At 42.1% G+C, this 20,527-nt stretch overlaps 1 protein-coding gene across 1 annotated transcript in view; it reads right to left on the reverse strand.

Moving 5' to 3' along the window:
• Positions 1 to 16,149, reverse strand: part of CIB4 (calcium and integrin binding family member 4) — a 45,557-nt gene extending 29,408 nt beyond the window's left edge. Inside the window, exons 1-2 of the mRNA XM_054972746.1 lie at positions 16,104 to 16,149; positions 12,662 to 12,723 (exon numbers count right to left, since the gene is read on the reverse strand). Coding sequence (XP_054828721.1) covers positions 12,662 to 12,723; positions 16,104 to 16,149 — 108 coding nt within the window. The remainder of the gene's footprint in view (positions 1 to 12,661; positions 12,724 to 16,103) is intronic.
• Between the last annotated feature and the right edge of the window lie 4,378 nt (positions 16,150 to 20,527).

The following is a 20,527-nucleotide window of genomic DNA, read 5'->3' on the forward strand; positions in this document are numbered from 1 at the left end:
GGAAGGGGCCGTTGGTCGCTGGAGGATCACGTGACCGTTTGGGCGGGAAAACGGTCGCTGAGGCGCGCGACAAACGGCCCCTTCGGAGCCATGGAAGCTCTAGAAAATTCTCCGGCGGCTGGCCTGCGCCTGCGCAGTCCCCATGTGTGGAGGCACAGAAGAACGAAGATGAACATTAATACATCAAATAAAGAATTTCCATATTTAAGGGCAACTGCATTTGTAAAAGTATGTAAAGAAATAACTATAAAAGAGGTTGGTGAGCATGTTACAGAATATGATTCCCTCACTATCAAAAGTAGAGCAAGGGAGAGCAATTTTGCTGTCCTCAAGGTAGCCCCAATGCCATGCAAACCTTGTTCATGAGGAGCTCCTGACTCCCAAAGAGGGTTTTTAGAACATGTGAGGACTGCTGGGGGAAGGGTGGTGGTAAGAATTCTATTGCAAGAGGAGTTTTTTTCTGGTTGGGCAGCCAGAAGATCCAATCGAGCAAACATCAGTGCTGAAACCAACAAAAGACCTTAAAAATCTGCAGAATCAGCAGTCAGAAAAGCAACAGTTAAAAAACCAAACATTTTCAGCAAGATTCTTTAGACAAGTAGAGGAGCATTTAAAAACTCTTCCATGCAGGTAAGTGAACTCTTGACCTACATCCACACACAAAAGCAACCAAACATCCAGGAACAAAAGGTGAGCATTAACTTGGCCCTGAGAACTTAAGATATTCAGTATCAGATTAATAGATCCATGGAGGACATTCCATAATCAAGCAGGGCTGGTTCTTTGGCCAAGCCCCCCAAGAGACTGCTTGGGATGGCACAATGAGGAGGATGTTGATGCATTCCAGTGGCTTGGCTCCCTCCCAGCCATCAGCTGCTGGTCAAGTCCAGGAGGTGATGGGTGCATCTTCTCTGGGACAAACACCATTAAATATTAGCGGTTATGCTGGATCCAGCACTGCTGCTAGAGAAGCAAGTTAATGCAGCTGCAAAAAATGCCTTCTTCGAACTCATTCTAGCCTGGAAAACAACTGCCTACCTTGACATGGCCGATCTGACAGTGTGGATCCATGGCGTATGTGGCAAAATGGGGCCTTTCCTCCCACTGGTAGACCCCGCTCTGTCTACCCCTCCCTTTTAACCTCTGGCCAGGCACCTGAAGGGGCTGTCTCCCTTTCCTGTCTCCGGGTAGTTGCTGCCACCACTGTCCCTGTATGGGGTCCTGATTAGGTGGGGCAGCCTCCTAACCTCCCTCCTCTGCTAGTGGGCCCAAGCGGTTGGGGGACTATGTGGAACAGAAGAGCTTTCTTCCTTCATAAATTCCAAAAATCATTTATGTCACTTCTAACTATACACAGGCAAATATATAGTGAACGGAAAGAATAATAAAACAGAAACAGAAACCCCTACTCTATCTCCCTCATGCCCTAATTAGATGTTGTGTGGGGCAGGCCCAATCCTTTGATACCTGGGGTTATATTAGATCTACATTTCCCCTCAGAGCCATCTCTCCCTCAACTCAGCCACCAACTGTCAACTTCCAACTCCCCTCCACCAACTGACTTGCTCTCCCTCCAATCACATTCTACTCCAGAACTCTGCAGCCCATAGAAAGTTAACTCCACAAAGAGACTGGCGTTTCTCCACAGCATGGTAACACTGAGACTAGACTATTGTAATGCACTCTACGTAAGTCTCCCATCAAAGTCAACTTGGAGACACCAATTGGTGCAGAACGCCGCAGCTCAGTTATTATCAGGAGCTAGGCAAAGCATGCATAGTACTCCCATTCTGCAGTCCTTCCACTAGCTGCTCATCAGTTACCAGGCTCAGTTCAAGGGTTTGGCTATCACGTAAAAAACCCTTCATGGCTTTGGTCCCTCATCTCTACAGGAACACCTCTCTTCCTATGTTCCACCAGGGTGGCTTTGCTTATCTAAACAAGGCCTTCTGCAGGTGCCACCCTGCAAATGGGCAAAATCAACAGCTGCCTGTGCCCACACAGTCTTTAGAGTGGCCCTCACCTTGAGGAATGGGCTGCTTAAAGAGGTCAGGAAAGCACCCACTTTCCTGGTTTTCCACTAATCATGCGAATCCAAATTACTCAAGTGTTTTTTTGCACAGGTAATAGGGCTGTGCTGTGAGGAGATGGCACAGAGAGATGATGTGGTAAAGTGATGGGGACTACAGTCTATACTACAGTGTACTATCTTTTGCTGTAAGTATCTTCCTGCTGAATAGTTTCCATGTTGTTTAGTATGTCATGTTAAATTGCTCATGTCTTGTCAGCATTGCTTTCAGCTCTCCACGAGGATAGTTTAGGTTGGTAGCCATGTTGGCCTGCAGCAGAACAGCAGGATTTGAATCTGGTGGCATCTTAGAGATCAACAAGATGTTCAGGGTGTAAGCTTTCAAGACACGTGTGTCTGAAGAAGGGAGCTTTGACTCTTGAAAGCTTACGCTCTGAAAATCTTGTTAGTCTTTAAGATGCCACCAGACTCAAATCCTCCTGTTTCCAGCTCTGTATCGCATTTCTGCTTGTTTTTTCAACTTTCTGTAATCCATCCTCTATTGAATTATTTATTAACTGTCTCAGCCATAGTGAATTATACTATGTAATCTGCCTTGAGTCTCCGTGAGAAAGGCGACCTATAAATAACATAAACAAACAAACAAAAATATCTTGAACCAGCCCTGCATTGGAGACACCACAGCAGAGGCGACCCTTCCCCCATGGCCCTTACTCTAGGAGATGGAAGAATACCCTTCTCCTCAAGTCCCTGATGTCAGGATGATGTAACAGCAGAGAGAGGGTCTTAAACATGTGCTTCTTACTACTTTCCAGTGGCATTTTTAAATGAGGTGAATCACATTCCCCACCCCGCCACCATGCAACAAGGGTGGTAACTTGTTTAGATCACTGCTGAACACCACCCATTGCACAGTTCTATGCAAATAACATTAATTAAATGTGTAAAAAATGTAAACACACTTGCTGTAATCTAAATTGACAGCGTGGCTAAATATATTTATTTCTTGGCTTTTTAATTAAACCCTCCAGTGCTTGGGTCCTTCAACATGCTCGTTCTACTCCCCCCCACACTAAATTTTCCATGTGGTGCGTCAATGTTTACAGTGAATCACAATGGTTTCTGCATTTTCCACAAGGCAGGAATAAGCATTGCCTTTAGTGTAAATAAAGGCTCTCTTTAAAAATTGAAAAATGACTGTGGGTATCCTAAGGGAAGTTAAAGTGTATCTTCCCATGCCCCAGGGAAGTTTCTAATCTCATGGGAGCCCAAAATGAGCACCCCACATTTCTCTATGCACAACAGTGCAATCCTAAGCAGAGTTACTCCAGTCTAAGCACTTGGAAGAGCAGATGTGAAGGAGCTAGATAAGATCCTTAAAGACAAAGATGTCTCTCTGGGAACCAAGATCAAGATAATCCAAACTATGGCATTCCCCATTGCCTTGTATGGATGTGAAAGTTGGACAGTGAAGAAAGCTGACAGGAAGAAAATTGATTAATTTGAAATGAGGTGCTGGAGGAGAGTTTTGCAGATACCATGGACAGCCAAAAAGACAAGTGGATACTAGATCAAATCAAGACTGAATTCTCCTTAGAAGCTAAAATGACAAGACTAAGGCTACTTTGGCCACATCATGAGAAGATAAGATTCTCTGGAAAAGTCAATAATGCTAGGAAAAGTGGAAGGCAGTAGGAAAAGAGGAAGACCTAAAATGAGATGGCTTGACTCCAGTTTGCAGGATCTGAGCAAGTCTGTTGAAAAAACAGCTCGAGAATCAGCACCGCACAAACCTACAGTCTGGTTCTGGTTCGTAGATGATACATTTATCATTTGGAGCCATGGTGAGGAAGAATTGGTGGAGTTTTTAAACCACCTCAACAATATCCACCTGAACATACAATTCACCATGGAGAAAGAAATTGGGGGGGGGGAACTTCCATTTCTTGGTCATTCGCAAAACAAACTTTCAGTTAGGTCACAATGTCTACAGGAAACCAACTCACACAGATCGGTACTTACACAAAAACTCCAATCACCACCCTTGACAGAAAAGAGGCATAATAAAAACATTAGTAGACCGTGCAAGACGGATATGTGAACTGCACTTTCTCAACAAGGAAACTAATCATCTAAACCACGCACTTCAAGCAAATGACTACTCCAGAAATGAAATCAGAAGAGCAATTAAACCAAGCATAAATCAAACAACCAAGGAAAAACAGTCTCCCACAGGAAAAGTGTTTTTGCCATATATCAAAGGAATCACTGATCAGATGGGAAAGCTTATGAAAAAGCACAACCTTCAAGCAGTATTCAGACCCACCAGAAAAATACAACAGTTGCTATGATCAGCAAAAGACAGTAAAGACCCCCTCACCTCTGCAGGAGTATACCGCATACCCTGCAGCTGTGGACAAGTTTACATCAGGACCACACAGCATAGCATCCAGACAAGAATAAAAGAACATGAAAGACACTGCAGACTTGGCCATCCGGAAAAATCAGCAGTGGCTGAACATAGTCTAACTCAAACAGGACACAGTATCCTATTCCGGGACACTAAAATACTGGACAACACTTCCAACTACTTCATCAGATTGCACAGGGAAGCCATTGAAATTCATAAGCATAAGCACAATTTCAACAGGAAAGAAGAGACCCTAAGAATGAATAGAGCATGGTTTCCAGTCCTGAAAAAAACCAGGCTAACAAAATACTCTGTACCCGACAATAGCCCTGCAGAGAAGATTAGCATATCAAGCACCAATCCATATGCAAAAGAACCTCCTCAGGATACAGTGAAGCCTCCGTTCATTAGCATTCCACACCCTGGGAAACTCTTACAGAATAACTCAGCCCAACCCTGCCTTCCTGAGTAGATATAAATTACCTGCCAACTTCTTTTCCACACTGTGACACTGAGAGATCTCTGTCTTTTGGTGCTACACCTCTGAAAATGCCAGTCACAGCTGCTGGCGAAACGTCAGGAACTACAACGCCAAGACCACGGCTATACAGCCCGGAAAATCCACAACAACCAAGTCTGTTAATGTTAGGACATTTTGGAGATCTTTCATTCATAGGGTCGCCATAGGTTGAAGGCAACTTGACGGCGTATAACACACACACAAAAGTGAAGTCAATGGACCTGGAGTAACTCTGGAGTAGTTCTGACTGGTGTAACTCTGCTTAGGATTGCACTGTAAGTCTCATCTGTCCATCTCAGCTGGGGGCTGCCATTGCCCCATCTCCTTCCCAGGAGTCCAAAGGTACAAGCAGAAACCAGCTCCACTCAGCATCGTTTTATCTACTCAAACTTGACTGGCATTCTACGCAGAATGCAGAAAACAGGACATAAGATCAGGGTATCCTCTTCTCTGCATGTTGAAGGCACACAGAGCTTTCCCATATTCCTCTCCTTTCCTGAAATCTTTCTGACCCTCAAAACAATCATTCCTGGAGTGGTGGGATCAGTGGAGCGAAACAGCCACAAAAGGCTGGAGTGTGGAGGGACAAAGGGATGAAACTGACCCCTTTCCACACTTTCTGAAGAGGAAGGGGGAGTGATTTCAGTCTTCCATCCTTCCACACTCCAGCCCCATCCTCAGCCTGTGCCAGTTTTTATCCTTGTGGGTCCTACAAAGCTCCCCTGGGAATGCTCTCTCCATGGGTAAGAAAGCACTGCAGAAACAGAGAGGGGCACGGTTTGGGGACAGAGGGGAGAATGAGGCATTCCATGAATAGAGCGGTAGGATTCTGCCCACTATTTTTCATCTAGAGACTGTTTGGTGTAGTGGTTAAGAGTGGCAGGAGTCTAAACTGGAGAACTGGGTTCGATTCCCAACTCCTCTGCTTGAAGCCAGCTGGGTGACCTTGGGTCAGTCACAGCTCTCTCAGAGCTCTCTCAGCCCCACCCACCTCACAGGGTGGGATTGTTGTTGTAGGGATAATAATAACATACTTTGTAAACTGCTCTGAGTGGGTGTAAAGTTGTCCTGAAGGGTGGTATATAAATCAAATAATATTATTACCCTCCCTTTTTTGTTAAATATGCCACTAGACATTATTTATTTATTTATTTATTTATTTGTTTGTTTGTTTGTTTATTTATAAACCGCCCATCCTCAGGGGCTCTGGGTGGTGAACAACAGTTAAAATCAATAAAAACAAGAAAATAATTCTAAAATCAACATACAATAAACAATAATAAAATAAATTAACCAAATACATTAAGGTGCAATGGTGTGGAGAACCCCCCCCAAAGGTGGGAGGCCAACATGGCACCACCCCATTCAACCACCGAACAGCTCTGTCTTACAGGCCCAGCAGAATGATAATATGTCCCATTGGGCCCAGGTCTCCATTGACAGAGCGTTCCACCAGGCTGGGGCCAGGACTTAAAAGGCTCTGGCCCTGGTTGAAGCGAGGTTGGCTTCCTTAGGACCGGGGACCACCAGTAAACATTTATCCACTGATCGAAGCAGTCTCCGGGGAACATACAGGGAGAGGCAGTCCCGAAGATATGCCGGTCCCAACCCACTCAGGGCTTTAAAGGTAAGAACCAACACCTTGAACCTCATTTGGAATTCAACCGGAAGCCAGTACAGCTGGTGCAGGACAGGTGTGATATGTGACTGGTAGGATATACTGGTCAGGACCTGCGCCACCACATTCTGTACCAGTTGTAGTTTCCAGATCAGGCCCACGGGTAGCCCAGCATAGAGTGAGTTACAGTAATCTAGCCTGGAGGTGACTGTTGCATGGGTCACTGTAGCCAGGTCCTGGGGCATCAGGTAAGGGACTAATTGCCTGATCTGACGGAGATGGAAAAATGCAGACTTGGCAACCGCTGTGACCTGGGCCTCCATCAACAGGGAGGCATCAAGGAGCACACCCAGACTCTTCACCACTGGCAAAGTTGCTAGTGGTGTCCCATCCAGGGCAGGGAGCTGGATCCCAACATCTGGCAGCCCCCATCCCAGCTGCAGGACCTCCATCTTCACCGGGTTCAGTTTCAGCCTGCTCTGTTTCAACCATGCTGTCACAGCCTCCAGAGCTCTGGCCAGATTGTCCGGGGCCGTGTCTGGCCAGCTGTCCATCAACAGAAAAAGCTGGATGTCATCCGCGTATTGATAACAGCCCAGTCCAAACCTCTGTACCAACTGGACGAGGGGGCGCATGTAGATGTTAAATAACATCAGGGAGAGTATTGCCCCTTGTGGAGCCCCGCACACCAAAGGGTGACGGGGCGATAGATCTTCCCCAAGCGCCACCCTCTGTCTCCGACCCTGGAGAAAGGAGACCAGCCACTGTAAGGCTGTCCCCCTAATCCCACATCAGCGAGGTGGCTGGCCAACAAGTCATAGTCAACCATGTCAAACGCTGCTGTGAGATCGGGTAACACAAACAGCGCCGACCCACCTCAATCCAGATGCCTGCAAAGGTCATCTGTGAGAGCAACCAAGGCCATCTCAGTCCCACGGCCAGGATGGAAGCCAGACTGGAATGGGTCCAGGAATACAGCATCATTCAGGGATTCCTGCAGTTGTACCGCCACCACCCACTCAATCACCTTGCCCAGGAATGGGAGGTTTGACACTGGGCGGTAACTGGATGGGTTGGTGGGGTCCAAAGATGGTAGGGTCCAAAGTATTTTGGAGAACTTGAAAACTGGCACACCTGTTATTTGGGATGGTCCTCATTAAAGGATGACCTGGCTTTTGTTGCTGTACCTCAGTGTCTGCTTTCTCCCTTTTGCAGGGAGGAGAGTCCAATAGCACGGGCACTGCTTTTCCCAAGACATGGATTCAGGACAAGCCTGACCCAGGGAAATCAGAAAGGAAGGATGCTTAGGTAGCCTAGCAACTGTAGAATACAAACCCTATTTAAGCAAACTGAAGGAGGCCCCAGGCAAACTCTATGTTATAGCTGAAAGCACATTTAAAAACAAACCTGAAAAGACCCATTCTCTGTATCTGTTATTGTAAGGAAAATAAATGAAAACAGCAAGGGATGGATGAATGCTATTAAATTGCATTCTCTCATCCCAATCTGGTTTAGAGTTCAAGAGGTCAGAGAAGAGAGGAGATATGCAAGTAACCAGGAGATATGAAACTGACATTAATGATTTAGAGCCAAAGTGCTTCCCATTAAATCTAGTGGAGGGAAATATAATAAGGAATATTAATGGAAATAATGGATATCATAAAAACTGAAGTAGCTTTGAAAATTAAATTCTTAAAAAGGCACGTGCCTACAGCCTGAAATGCTCCCCCCAACCCTACGGAACAACATGAAGGGCAAAAGAAGTGTCTGCAGTGAAAGGGGGAACTCAGCAAAAATCAACCCCTTCATTGTTAATCTAGCACTAGCTCAGACCCATAGCTTTAATGGTCTTTCATCCAGATTGAAATTAAAGCCCATACAAGTGAACTTGTGAAGATGCCTCAGATGGAGAAAGGCCTTTGGTCTCTTAAGGTCAGCACTTGGACTGGTGTCTGCTCTCCAGGGTCTCAAGCAGCGGTCCTTCACATCACCTACTACCTGGCCATTTTATCAGAGGATGGTGGGGACTGAACCTAGGACCTTCTGCATGCAGAACAAGTCCTCAGCCACTGAGCCACAGCCCTTCACCTCTAATGTTGTCCTTGTATTTCTCACTTCTCTGAGAAACAGAGAGGTATCATGCTGTCATTTTACTGGCAACTGTCCAGACTTACCTTCAGCTGTGGCCAGGTGCACACTTTCTCCGCTGTGAGTTTCTCTTGTTTATAATTCTTCCCTCGGGGACATGAATTACAGAAAGCTTCATGGATGCTGTAAAGGGGGGTGCAGGTTGTCAGCTGGCTTGTTTTTCCTAAGCCGTAAAAGCTGCTTCCAAAGCAAGGCGGGTTTTTTTTCTATTTAATTATTTTTGTGTTTAAAATTGGTACATGGGGTCTCAGAAACAGGACTTTGGACTTAGGACCAAAGGTTTTATGTACCAGATTAATGCCATTTTACCAGGCTAAATCCTGAAACTGGCAAGTGAATCCTGGCTAATCATCAGGTTTAATTATGAATATATAAATGAATATATATCTTGTACTTCTAATATGAGGCCTAGTCAAAGGCTAGATGGAAGACCTTTGAGCTCTGTGAAGGATAAAAAGGAGGCAGGAATCCTTAAGGGAACTTAACTGATTCTAAAATTTGGAGATCCAGTACAAGAATTCAAACACAAACCTGAACTAGATTATTTTTTTCAGTTACTGTATAATGACATTCAAAAGTGATAGCATGCAACAGCCACGATTGTGGAAATTAGCATCTCTGAACGAACACATGAAACCATCTTACAATGAGTCAGCCCACTGGCATATCAAGAACAGCACTGTCTAACTAACAGTAGAGATGGGCACGAACCAAAATTCATGATGAATCAGGCCGGTTCGTGGTTCACGAACCAGCGGTTCATCAGATCCCATTTCTGACGAACCGCCACGAACATTAGACTGGTTCATTTGGTTCATTTTTTGGTTTGTCACTGCAGACAGCCTGGGGCCAATCAATCAGTTTCCTCGGCAATAGGGGATGGACTTCCTGCAGACCTTCTGCTGACCTGGAAGTGACAATTTTCTGACCTGGATGTGAAGTTTTCACAAACCAAACAAACCAGTTTGCGAACTGGGGGCAAGTTTGTGAAAGTTTGTGGTTCGTGGTTCGTGAAATTTGACAAACCATGAACCATGTGGTTCATTTCCCCCCCTGGTTTGTGCCCATCTCTAACTCGCAGTGGCTCTTCAGGGTCTCAGGTCTCTCAAACCACCTACTAACTGATCCTTTTAAAGTTGGAAATGCCAAGGACTGAGCCTGGGATCTTCTGCATGCCAAGCAGCTGCTCTTCCACTGAGCACCAGCTACCGCTACCCAAATGTCCTTTCCTCACCCCTTGAAGTATTTCCCATGACCTTTCCTCTAAAATCTGAACATCCTGCTATCAGACACGCACCCTTTTTGGTTTCTGCATTCATTTCAGTACACACATTTTCATACTTTCCCCCAAAGCTATCTCCTGACATTAGCTGCTAATAGTTTTCTTTAAGAGAGGTGTTACTAGATTACCTGCTCTGCCCATGCTGATATCCGGTGGGCAAAGGCTGGCAAAAGATTGCACCTGAAGAGACATGTTGTAGCAACCTTGCTGAAGCCAAGCAAATCTGGATCTGATTTGTACTTGGATTGGAGAACACCACATAGGTCTGTGGGGTCACAACTCTAGTCAATAGATCCTGTCGGTCTTTAGCAGGAGTTTGTGTAAGGCTCAGAGTTTTGACCGATTAGCTGCTTTCACATGGGGATTTCCCCTGGGTGGGACATAGCATACCCCTGTTGGGGGAGGGAAGGCTTGTAGATGATGTGCTCTTTTCAGCTACAATGTATGGAGCTCCATGGGCCAAACTGGAGCAAAGGGGGGGGAACTCCTTTACTCCGACTTCAGAGGGAAATAGGAGGATGGTTGCAGGCAGAGCTTCTGTGTGGACACTGCCCACAGCCAATCTGGGGAAGGGGTTGAAGGTAAGCCCCACCTTCAAAATGGCACTGCTATTCTCCATTTTTCATCCACCCTTCAGCATTTTAATGGTTTTTCTTTAGTTCACAGCTAAACCACCATGCTTTAAACACTGCCAAACGGATATGAAGCGCTGGGCGGGGGAGGGGGACATGCAAGATGTTGCCATCTTGGCACTTCAGCACCAATGCAATGGATGGGCAGGGACAATAGCGAGTGCTGCTGGGATGGGGCATGCAGCAGACAGGGCTACCACATTCCAGGTGGGGTCCCGCATTCTCCTGGAATTACAACTGCTCTCCAGGCTATAGAGGTCAGTTCCCCTGGAGAAAATGGCAGCTTCTGAAGGCAGGCTGCATGGTGTCACATTGCTGCTGAGCTCCCTCTCCAAAATCCACCCTCCTTGTGTGCCACCCTCAAGCAATAGTTGGCAACCAACCCTCCATGAGAATGTTGTCCTCAAGCAGCACACTGCTGCTTCCCCAGCTGAGAAAGCTTTTCTCCTCCCGATGTGGAGACAGTCTACAGAACACAGAAAGCGGCAGTGCATAAACCTCAGGACCAGAGGCTGGGGGAAATGGAGATTAGAGCTGGACTTACCGCAGGATTTCTCCCTTGGTGAGAAAAGTTAGCACCTGTAGTGAATGAAAGAGACATTGTTTGTTTGTTTGTTTGTTTGTTTTAGTCCACCTTTCTCACTGAGACTCAAGGCGAGATACAGTATAAGTCTATGCTATCAACAGGATGGAACATTCAATAAGCAATGTGACAGGAACAGGGTTGTGGAAATCTGACACAAAATCAACTGGCTCTCCATCCCAGCAATTGCTAGATGTATAAAAGGACTAGCAATTTTTTTTGGTGGCCAATAGCCAATAGGCTGAATAAACAATGTTGAAGAAACTGAAAATAATTGGGGTAGATCCCCCCCCCCCGCCCCCGCTGCTGCATCAGATTTGGACAGCAGTGAATCTAAGCAAATTTTAATCAGTGAGCCTTTGGCAAAATGACATACAGGTGTATTTTTGAGGATGTTTTTCTGGATTCTGGTTTGATTGGTTAATTGGGGATGACAAAATGCATTAAAGATTTCCTTCTAATCCTGAATGCTGATAGCTATTTGTTATTGAACTGTGCATCAACTCAAATTTATTTGCATTCCTCACAAAGCAAAATAACTTGAGGTCTTCATGACTTGACTTAAATTTAATCAACGAATCAGCCAGTGAATGAGTTTAAAGGCAGATAATTAATTAGCTAGAAATTGGAGACCACCTCATTTGGCCAAAAATGTAATCTGAGGCAAATTTGGAAACTTTTGCTTGGGCAAAATATTTGGAAGATTTTTGAGGGACATTAAAAGAAGTGTGATAATACTCATGGAATTTCTTAGCTATTTTAAAAAAAGCATTGATTGATTTAAAACATTTCTACTCCAACCTTCAAATAGCTCAGATTTTTTGCATATCTCTAGTTAAGACTGAGAAAAATGCAGCTGATCCAAAGTTACTCCCACATACCTTCTTCTGGTTGCCAGCAAGACTGAGACAAGCAGCCATTTTCTTGTTGCAATGGAGATGGCAGACAGTCTCCATTGCAGAATCCCCAGTGACCTGGAAATGAGCCCTCCATTTTGGTTAGGGGGGCTATGCTTCGACCTAGCCTGGTAACCTCTGCCTTATCCATTAAAGGTAAGTGTGCTGTCCCATTGGTCAGAGAGAGGACAAGTGAAGTTTCACTCCACTTGAGGGAGACAAAAAGAACTTGCAAAGAAGCCATGACCTTCAAGGAAGTTCTGTGGCTCAGCGGTAGGATCTATACTTTATGTGTAGAAGGTCTTGGGCTCAATCTTAATTAAAGCATTTGTAGGAGCTGTTGTGGAGAAAGACTTTTTCTTGCCTGTGACCCTGGAGACCTGCTGCTTGGTCATAGTGACCAAGATGGACCAAAGTTCCGGCTCAGACTATGACAGCCTCCTATATATTTTATTATAACAACTACACACAATATCTTCCTCTAAGGAGGTGATGCCCAATGGGTAGGAGTGTGGAGTGGGTAGGGACTGGGTGCCTCCTGACCTCGTATTCTTCCAGCTCCTCTTTCTTCATGCACTGACTCGAGCACTGGCCCATTCTCTTGCCTGGAATTTCAACAGCCAGAAGAATGGAACAAAACTGCTGGTAACCCTTAGCAACCAGATAACACAGCACCATTCCAGACACCATTGAAGTTTCATAGGCTCCAAATGGCTTCTCCTCTTAAAATCCCCAGAAGCCCCTTTCAACGTGTATCAGACACACATATAAAAGTGACAGAAAGTACAGCTAAGTGGTGGAATGTTTCTGTTCCCATTTTTGCCTTTCAACGAATTCATTGAGGTAAGCAGTTACTTTGCTGCCTCAGTTTCACATCCGAAAAAAGTAAAGATCTACAAGTAAGCAAAACAACCACAACCACCAACCCTCTAATATCTGTCCATCTATGCTTTTTATCCTCTCACCAGCCTTTCTGAAGTACTTTAGGTCAAACCAATGTGATTGGCCCATGCTTACCCACAGATCTTCAGAGAGGGGACATGAACCCAGGCAATGCAGGGCCAAGTCCCACCCTCTAATCACTCCAGCATACTAGCTTTCCTTTCATTGATCTGATCAAAATAGTTTTTGCTGGGAGTTTTGTTGCCTAAAGTCTCCAAGTTGGCCTCAAAAATGCACTTGGGTGCAGTTCAGTAGCAATTCTGATAAGAAGGGATGGGAAAAGAAATCAGATTCAAATTGAACAGAATAAGGAAAGGCTTTCCACGTTGTATTGTCGAAGGCTTTCACGGCCGGAGAACAATGGTTGTTGTGGGTTTTCCGGGCTGTATTGCCGTGGTCTTGGCATTGTAGTTCCTGACGTTTCACCAGCAGCTGTGGCTGGCATCTTCAGAGGTGTAGCACCAAAAGACAGATCTGTCAGTGTCACAGTGTGGAAAAGATGTTGGCAGGTCATTTCTATCTGCTCAGGAGGGGTGGGGTTGAGCTGAGTCATCCTGTAAGAGTTTCCCAGGGTGTGGAATGCTAATGGTGGGAGGCTTCACTGTATCCTGAGGCGGTTCTTTTGCATCTGGATTGGTGCTTGAAGCAAGATTGGGGAATTTACTTCCCAGTAGGGAAATTCAGCCAGAGGGGTCTCACTGCCCCTCAGTCAGGCAGTGTACAAATCAGTGAGTGGTGGCAGCGACAAAGAGTGTGAGCCACGCCCACCAGGGACGGTGGGAGGTGGATAGTGGGGCTAGCAGGCCATTGACGGCTGCTCAGTTGCCCGGACTGAAAGCCAGCGCCCGTTCCGCCACAGCAGTATACAGTGATATAGTCAACAGTCCCATTTCCAATCCCTTTATCTACACATCTCTTTGAACCATCACATTACAACACAGCCCTATTGCCTGTGCAAGAAAGCGCTGATGAATAATTGGGTTTTGCACAGTTTTGCAGAAAGCCAGGAGAGTAGGAGCTTTCCTGACCACCTCAGGCAGGCCATTCTATAAGGTGGGGGCCATCACAGAGAATGCAATGTACAGGCAGCTGTCGATTCTGCCAATTTGTAGGGTGGCACCTGCAGAAGGCCCTGTTCAGATGAATGAAGCTGCCATGGTAGGGCATGAGTAGAGAAGCAGTCCCATAGATATGAGGACCCCAAGGCCATGAAGGCTTTGTATGTGATAGCTAAAACCTCAAACCAGGGCTTTTTTTCTGGGAAAAGAAATGGTGGAACTCAGTGGGTTGCCAGCACAGGGGGCAACTCCTGGTGGGAGGGCAATCTAAACTCCCCTCTATCTGGAGATCAGGGGGCGGGGCCACCGGCCATGTGACCATTTTCAAGAGGTGCTGGAACTCCGTCCACTGTGTTCCAGCTGGAAAAAAAGCGCTGTCTGTTTGTAAAAATAGGCCCAACATGTGTTCACTTTGCAATGGAAACCAGGGACCAGTGCCTAGATAAATAAGCAGTTTCAATCACACATTCATCTGGACATACATTGAATGTAACTCGAGAAATTCATATAAAGAAAAAGCAAACATAGATTGAGTGATGTTCCCTTTTGCTTGCAAATCTGGAATAGGGCACTCTCACAGGTTCCTGCTCTTAAATCCACACAGCATGGACAAGTATGTTCAAACCAACATCCATTTATCAGCAAGAAGATGGGAGCAACTGGTTTCAGGACAATGGAATTTGTGAAGTCTACAAACTGAGCAGGGATTCCATCACATAAGACTAAACCAATGCACGAAAATATAAGAAGGGGACCAGGCCATTCCATTGTAATGTATACAATAAATGCACCTCACACTGAATGCAGGTTGTATGTGTATTCACTGTAATGTATGAACAGGGCTATGATATATCAAGCAATGCAGAAAATAGGATTACAAAAGTAGAAACTAATGCAATAAAAGTAGTACATACCACACACAGTGGCAGAGACTACGGCCATGTTGTCTTTATAAAAACACCTTCCTGAACCATTCCATATACTTGGAAAAAGTGAAGTTAGCCTTTTCCTCCATGCCTTTTTTGTGGCCTAAAATATACAGCCAATATATGGAGTATCTCTTTGGATTGCTCATTTGGACCAGTTTGGGATCAGTTGGTACACTTCCCCCAAGCCCCAAACCATGGCCCCCACTGTTCTCTTACTTTAAAAAAAAACACTTGGAAGTTCTCCGCATGGAACAAGTTTTCAGCATCAAATGTCATTTGATTTTTTTATAGAATGTCACGCTATGAATCTATCTCACCCAGGACTGTGCATTTTAGTTTGCGGCAACTTTTCAAGCCCTTGGAGTTACAACCCTCAAAGTGGAGTTCTCCTAGAATTATAACTGATCTACCGACTACAGCAATTAGTTCCCCTGGAGGCAATGGAAATTTCAGAGGACAGACTCTATGCATACCATAGAGCCTAGGAGAAGCAGAAATCCTTGAGTGACAACACATCCCCAATGAGCCCCCTCTCATTCTCACACTCTCAGGCATCTCCCCCAGTCTCCAGGTTTTTCCCAACCCAGAGCTGGCAAACCTACTCAAGCAGAGATCAGTTCTATCTTATCTCCTGGTGGTTGTGGGAAGTGCCATCAAGTCATAGCTAACTTATGGCAGCACCTGCTGGGTTTTTTTTTTAATATTTTTTTTTATTAAAGAAAAAAATATTACAAATAAAGAAATGACCACTTTTCAGTACAATGTTATCATAACAAAGATTATATAACTAAACAATAGTGGTAGTGATAAAATTTCCAATACAACACTATAACTAGATTGATTCAATTACTACAGATATAGTGCTATGTTTCAATCACAAAATTAAATTTCCGGATTAACGATCTCATAATACGGTAGCCTTGTAACGAGTAGATTTTCCTTAGAGAGGAAATCTAGGAAAGGAAACCACTTCTCGTAAAAATCTGAAGATTTGGCTGGATTCATTCGTAACTGCATCCTGTCTGTTAACTTCTCCATGATCAAATGGTCCCATACCTTCATATACCACGTAGTAAGGTTTGGGGGAAAATGCGACTTCCATCGTGACGCAATTGCAGTTTTAGCTGCTGACAACAATATTGATATCAAATCTTTCCTTATTTGTGGTATTGGATAGTTCCCCCAGATATTCAAAAAAATTAGTTCTGGTTTAAAGGGAATTGAATAAGATGTGATTAAAAAAATTTGGTGAAAAACCGATTGCCAAAATTCTGCAACATAATTACATTTCCACCAGCAATGTGCATAGGACCCTTGTTCACCACAACGCTTCCAACAAAGGGGGGATCTATTTGAATAAATTTTAGCCAATTTCTGTGGGGTAAAATACCATCGTTGAATAATTTTGTAAGTCTGAAGTCTTATATTAATAACTGGAGAGGTAACTAATTTAGATTTCCAAATTTGTTCCCAATCTTTGTCCGAAATAATGTTTCCACAATCTTGTTGCCATTTTTGCTGTAATACTATGTTAAAAGATTTTATATTACAAATAAGGATATTGTAAATCTTGGACAATAAACCTTTACGAATAAACTCTGGTGCTTTTAGAATTTGTTCTAATTCCGTTTCAGGGCTTTTCATAACATCTTTAATTTTAAGTTCGCTTAAAAGATAACTTAATTGAAAATACAAAAACCAAGGGATATCTCTGCCAAATTCTAACTCTAAATCAGACCTTTCCATTAAGCCATTTTTGGTAGCTATATCCAGCAAACGCAAAGATTTAAAATGTTCCCAAGTCTTGGAGCTTAAGAGGCTATATTGAAGGGGAAAACTCTTATGTGATGTTATTGTTGAGAATCTAGATATTTCTGGTAATAATTTTTTTTTATATTTGTCCCAAGTTTTAATAATTGCCCTAAAGAAAATATTACTATTAATAGAAGGTGGACGAATATTATGCTTAGACCAGATTATATCAAGTGTCGTTTTAGGATAATACCATGCATTCAATATATTAATCCAATCAATTGTTCCTTTCTTTTGTACTATCTGAATAATATCTACCAATCTGGAAGCGACATTATATAGTTCCAAATCTGGGAAATTAAAGCCTCCATGCTGTGTTTGTTTTCTTAAAATTTTGAAAGCAATTCTTGGACGCTTAAATTGCCATAAAAATTGGTTTAATATGGTTTGCCACTTTTTGGTTAATTTGAGGGGAATTTCAATAGGAATTGTTCTAAAAAGAAAAAGGATTTTGGGAAAAATAAAAGATTTTATTAGGTGAAACCTTTCAAACCATGATAATTGTTGTTTATTCCATTTATGTAAAATGTCTTTGATTTCTTTCATTTTTTGGATATGATTAACTCGAATTAATTGATTCAAATCAGAAGGGATTTGTATACCAAGATAAGAAAATTGTGAAATAGCCCATTGATACTTATATTTTTGTTTAAGTAAATTTTGGGTTGTTCCTTCTAAATTAATGGGCATCATACTAGATTTACTCTGATTGATCAATAATCCTGAAACTTGGCCAAATTCCGATAACTCATATTGCAGGTGTTGCAGTGATATTAATGGTTTCGTGATATATAAAAGGATATCATCTGCAAACAGATTTAACTTATAAATATTATTACTAAAGACAATACCATGAATTTGAGTGTTATTTCTTATTGCCTCTGCCAGTGGTTCTATAGCAATCACAAACAAAATAGGGGACAGAGGGCAACCTTGTCTTGTACCTCTCTGCAGTCTAATGGGTTCTGATAACATACCATTAGCTTTAATTTTAGCTTGAGGATGCAAATATATTGCCCTTATGGCTTGTAGAAAATTACTACCAAAATTCATATGATGGAGAAGTGCTTCTAAATAAGAGATTTCCAATGAATCAAACGCTTTTTCAATATCTAATGACAAAAACAATGTTTGAGTTTGATGCAATTTACTAAACGAAAAAATATTAAGGGCTTTATAAATATTATCAGATATATCTCTTTTGGGTACAAACCCTACCTGATCGTGATGTATATAATTCCCAATAAATGAACTAAGACGTTTGGCTAATATGGACGTAAAAATCTTATAATCTACGTTTAAAAGTGATATTGGTCTATAAGAACCGGATTTTGAGATGTTTTTACCCTGTTTGGGAATCATTGCTATAGTAGCTTCTGACCAAGAATGGGGGTGTGTACCTGATTTAAATATATTATTACACACAGACACTAATGGAGGGGTCAGTATCATTGCAAACTTTTTATAAAACTCAGATGAATAGCCATCTGGCCCTGAAGCCTTATTATTCTTTAAATTTTTAATTGAGTCTAATAATTCGGAAGTAGTAATTGGATTTTCCATTATTTGACGATGTACTTCTGTTATTTTCCTAATAGCTTTATGGTTTAATAAGAATTCTTCAATCTTTGTCTTATTAGGATTACTAGATGAATATAATTTAGAGTAAAAATCTTTAAAGACCTGCAGTATTGCTGCTGGCTTAGTATAACATTGGCCAGCATCATCTTGAATAACTCTAATAGATCTTTCAATCCTCTTTTCTTTTACTTTCCAAGATAAGTAACGTAGAGTCCTTGGAGAATTATACCAATATTTTTGTTTTAAAAACAATAGATTTCTTTGAATCTGATTTGTTTCCAAAGAATCTAACAATTTTCGTTCATTTAATAGTTGTTTATAAATTTTCTTACTACCCCTTTCTTTATGCAGGTTTTCCAGATATTGAATTCTATTCAAGATTTCTTGTTTCTGATGTTTTTTCTTCTTGTTTAAATATGCTGACAAAGCTATTGGCCTCGAATCACCACTTTAAGAGCGTCCCAAACCGAATGTGGTGAGATTGTTTCAGTTTGATTTTCTGCAAGATACTGATTAATATACTGCTCAATCGCTTTTACATTACTTTCATTAAAGATCAGATTTTTATTAAATGTCCAGTGTCTTTCCTTTATAGCATCTATATCCATAGACAGTACACATCGTACCCACGCATGATCAGAGTACTCAATGTTTCCTATTTTAACTTGCTGCGTTTTTTTAACCAGATTATCAGATAAGAGTATGTAATCTATTCTAGTGTAAATATTATGACGAGGCGAAAAATAAGTGAAATCTTTTTCTAATTTGTTTTGTTCCCTCCAAATGTCTACTAAATGAAATTGATTAAATATTGCAGGTAGTCGTGTGTCCTTCTTAGAATTTTTAAATTTCTTATTTTTGAAATGAGATTTATCCATAGTGTAGTTTGCTATATAATTAAGGTCTCCACCCACTATGACAGAACCCTCCTGAAATTTTTTTAATTTTTGAAATGCATCCTCTATAAATGTTAATTGGTTGTCATTAGGTGCATACATTGATACTAAGGTGTATAAATGACCATTAATCTGCCCCTTGACAAATAAATATCGCCCTCTCGTGTCCTTTAATGTCGCTTTATGAAAAAATTGAATATTTTTAGACAGCAAGATTGCAACTCCCCTCGACTTGGAGGATCCTTTAGCGTGATACTGATATTGCAACCATGCAGCTTTAAGTTCTGCTTCATTTGTTGCATGAAGATGAGTCTCTTGTAATAAAGCTATATCCGTATTAATTTTTGACAAATTGGACATAATACGTTTTCTCTTGACTAAATTATTTAGACCACGAACATTCTGAGAAATAATATTTAAATTCGAAATAGTAGCCATTCCTATGAATTCAGACCCTGATATAAGGCAATTTCTTATTATATCAACTATTGAATGTACTCACTGTCTATAGCCAATTGACCTCTCTTCCCCCCCCTTTACTCCTCGCTTCTCACTCTCTCTCTCTCTTTTCTTATTAAAAGTTTTAAAGTAAACAAATTTTATTCAACAATCAAGAATTAACAACACCAAAAAAAACAACAGTCTTTAATAAACCAAATCCTTAGTCTAGTATGACAACACTTATTCCAAATACGTTATATACCTGATAAATATTTAACCAAATTTCCTAGCAGTAAGGTTACCCCCCCTTTCTTCCCTCCCTTAAGTTAAATTTATCTATACAACTCTAGAAAACTTCCCAAAAGTGAATATACTACCCCTAATATATATAAACTATTTCAATTTAACAAAGATTTGGGAAGTCTTATCAAACAAACTAAAAAAAAAAAACAACAACAACAACAAAAAAAAAACCTTATCTAAAAGATTTACACCTAATCTTAAGAACACTACTTAACTACCTTATAAATTCTAAATATAACAAGCTAATAAACTACTATGTATTAATTACCTATTAATTAACAATATTATCAATTCGTGTATATAATTATGAAATCCAAAAAAATACTAAACAGTCCTTAATAACCCAGCGAGAGGATCTTCTCACTGAGGTTATCGTATAAAAAACCTAACAAAAAGGACTGTCTCTTCAGAGGCTATTAGGCAGGCTTAAACATCTCAACTCCACCC

This window comes from Eublepharis macularius, chromosome 1 (assembly GCF_028583425.1).
Source record: "Eublepharis macularius isolate TG4126 chromosome 1, MPM_Emac_v1.0, whole genome shotgun sequence".
NCBI lineage: Eukaryota > Metazoa > Chordata > Lepidosauria > Squamata > Eublepharidae > Eublepharis > Eublepharis macularius.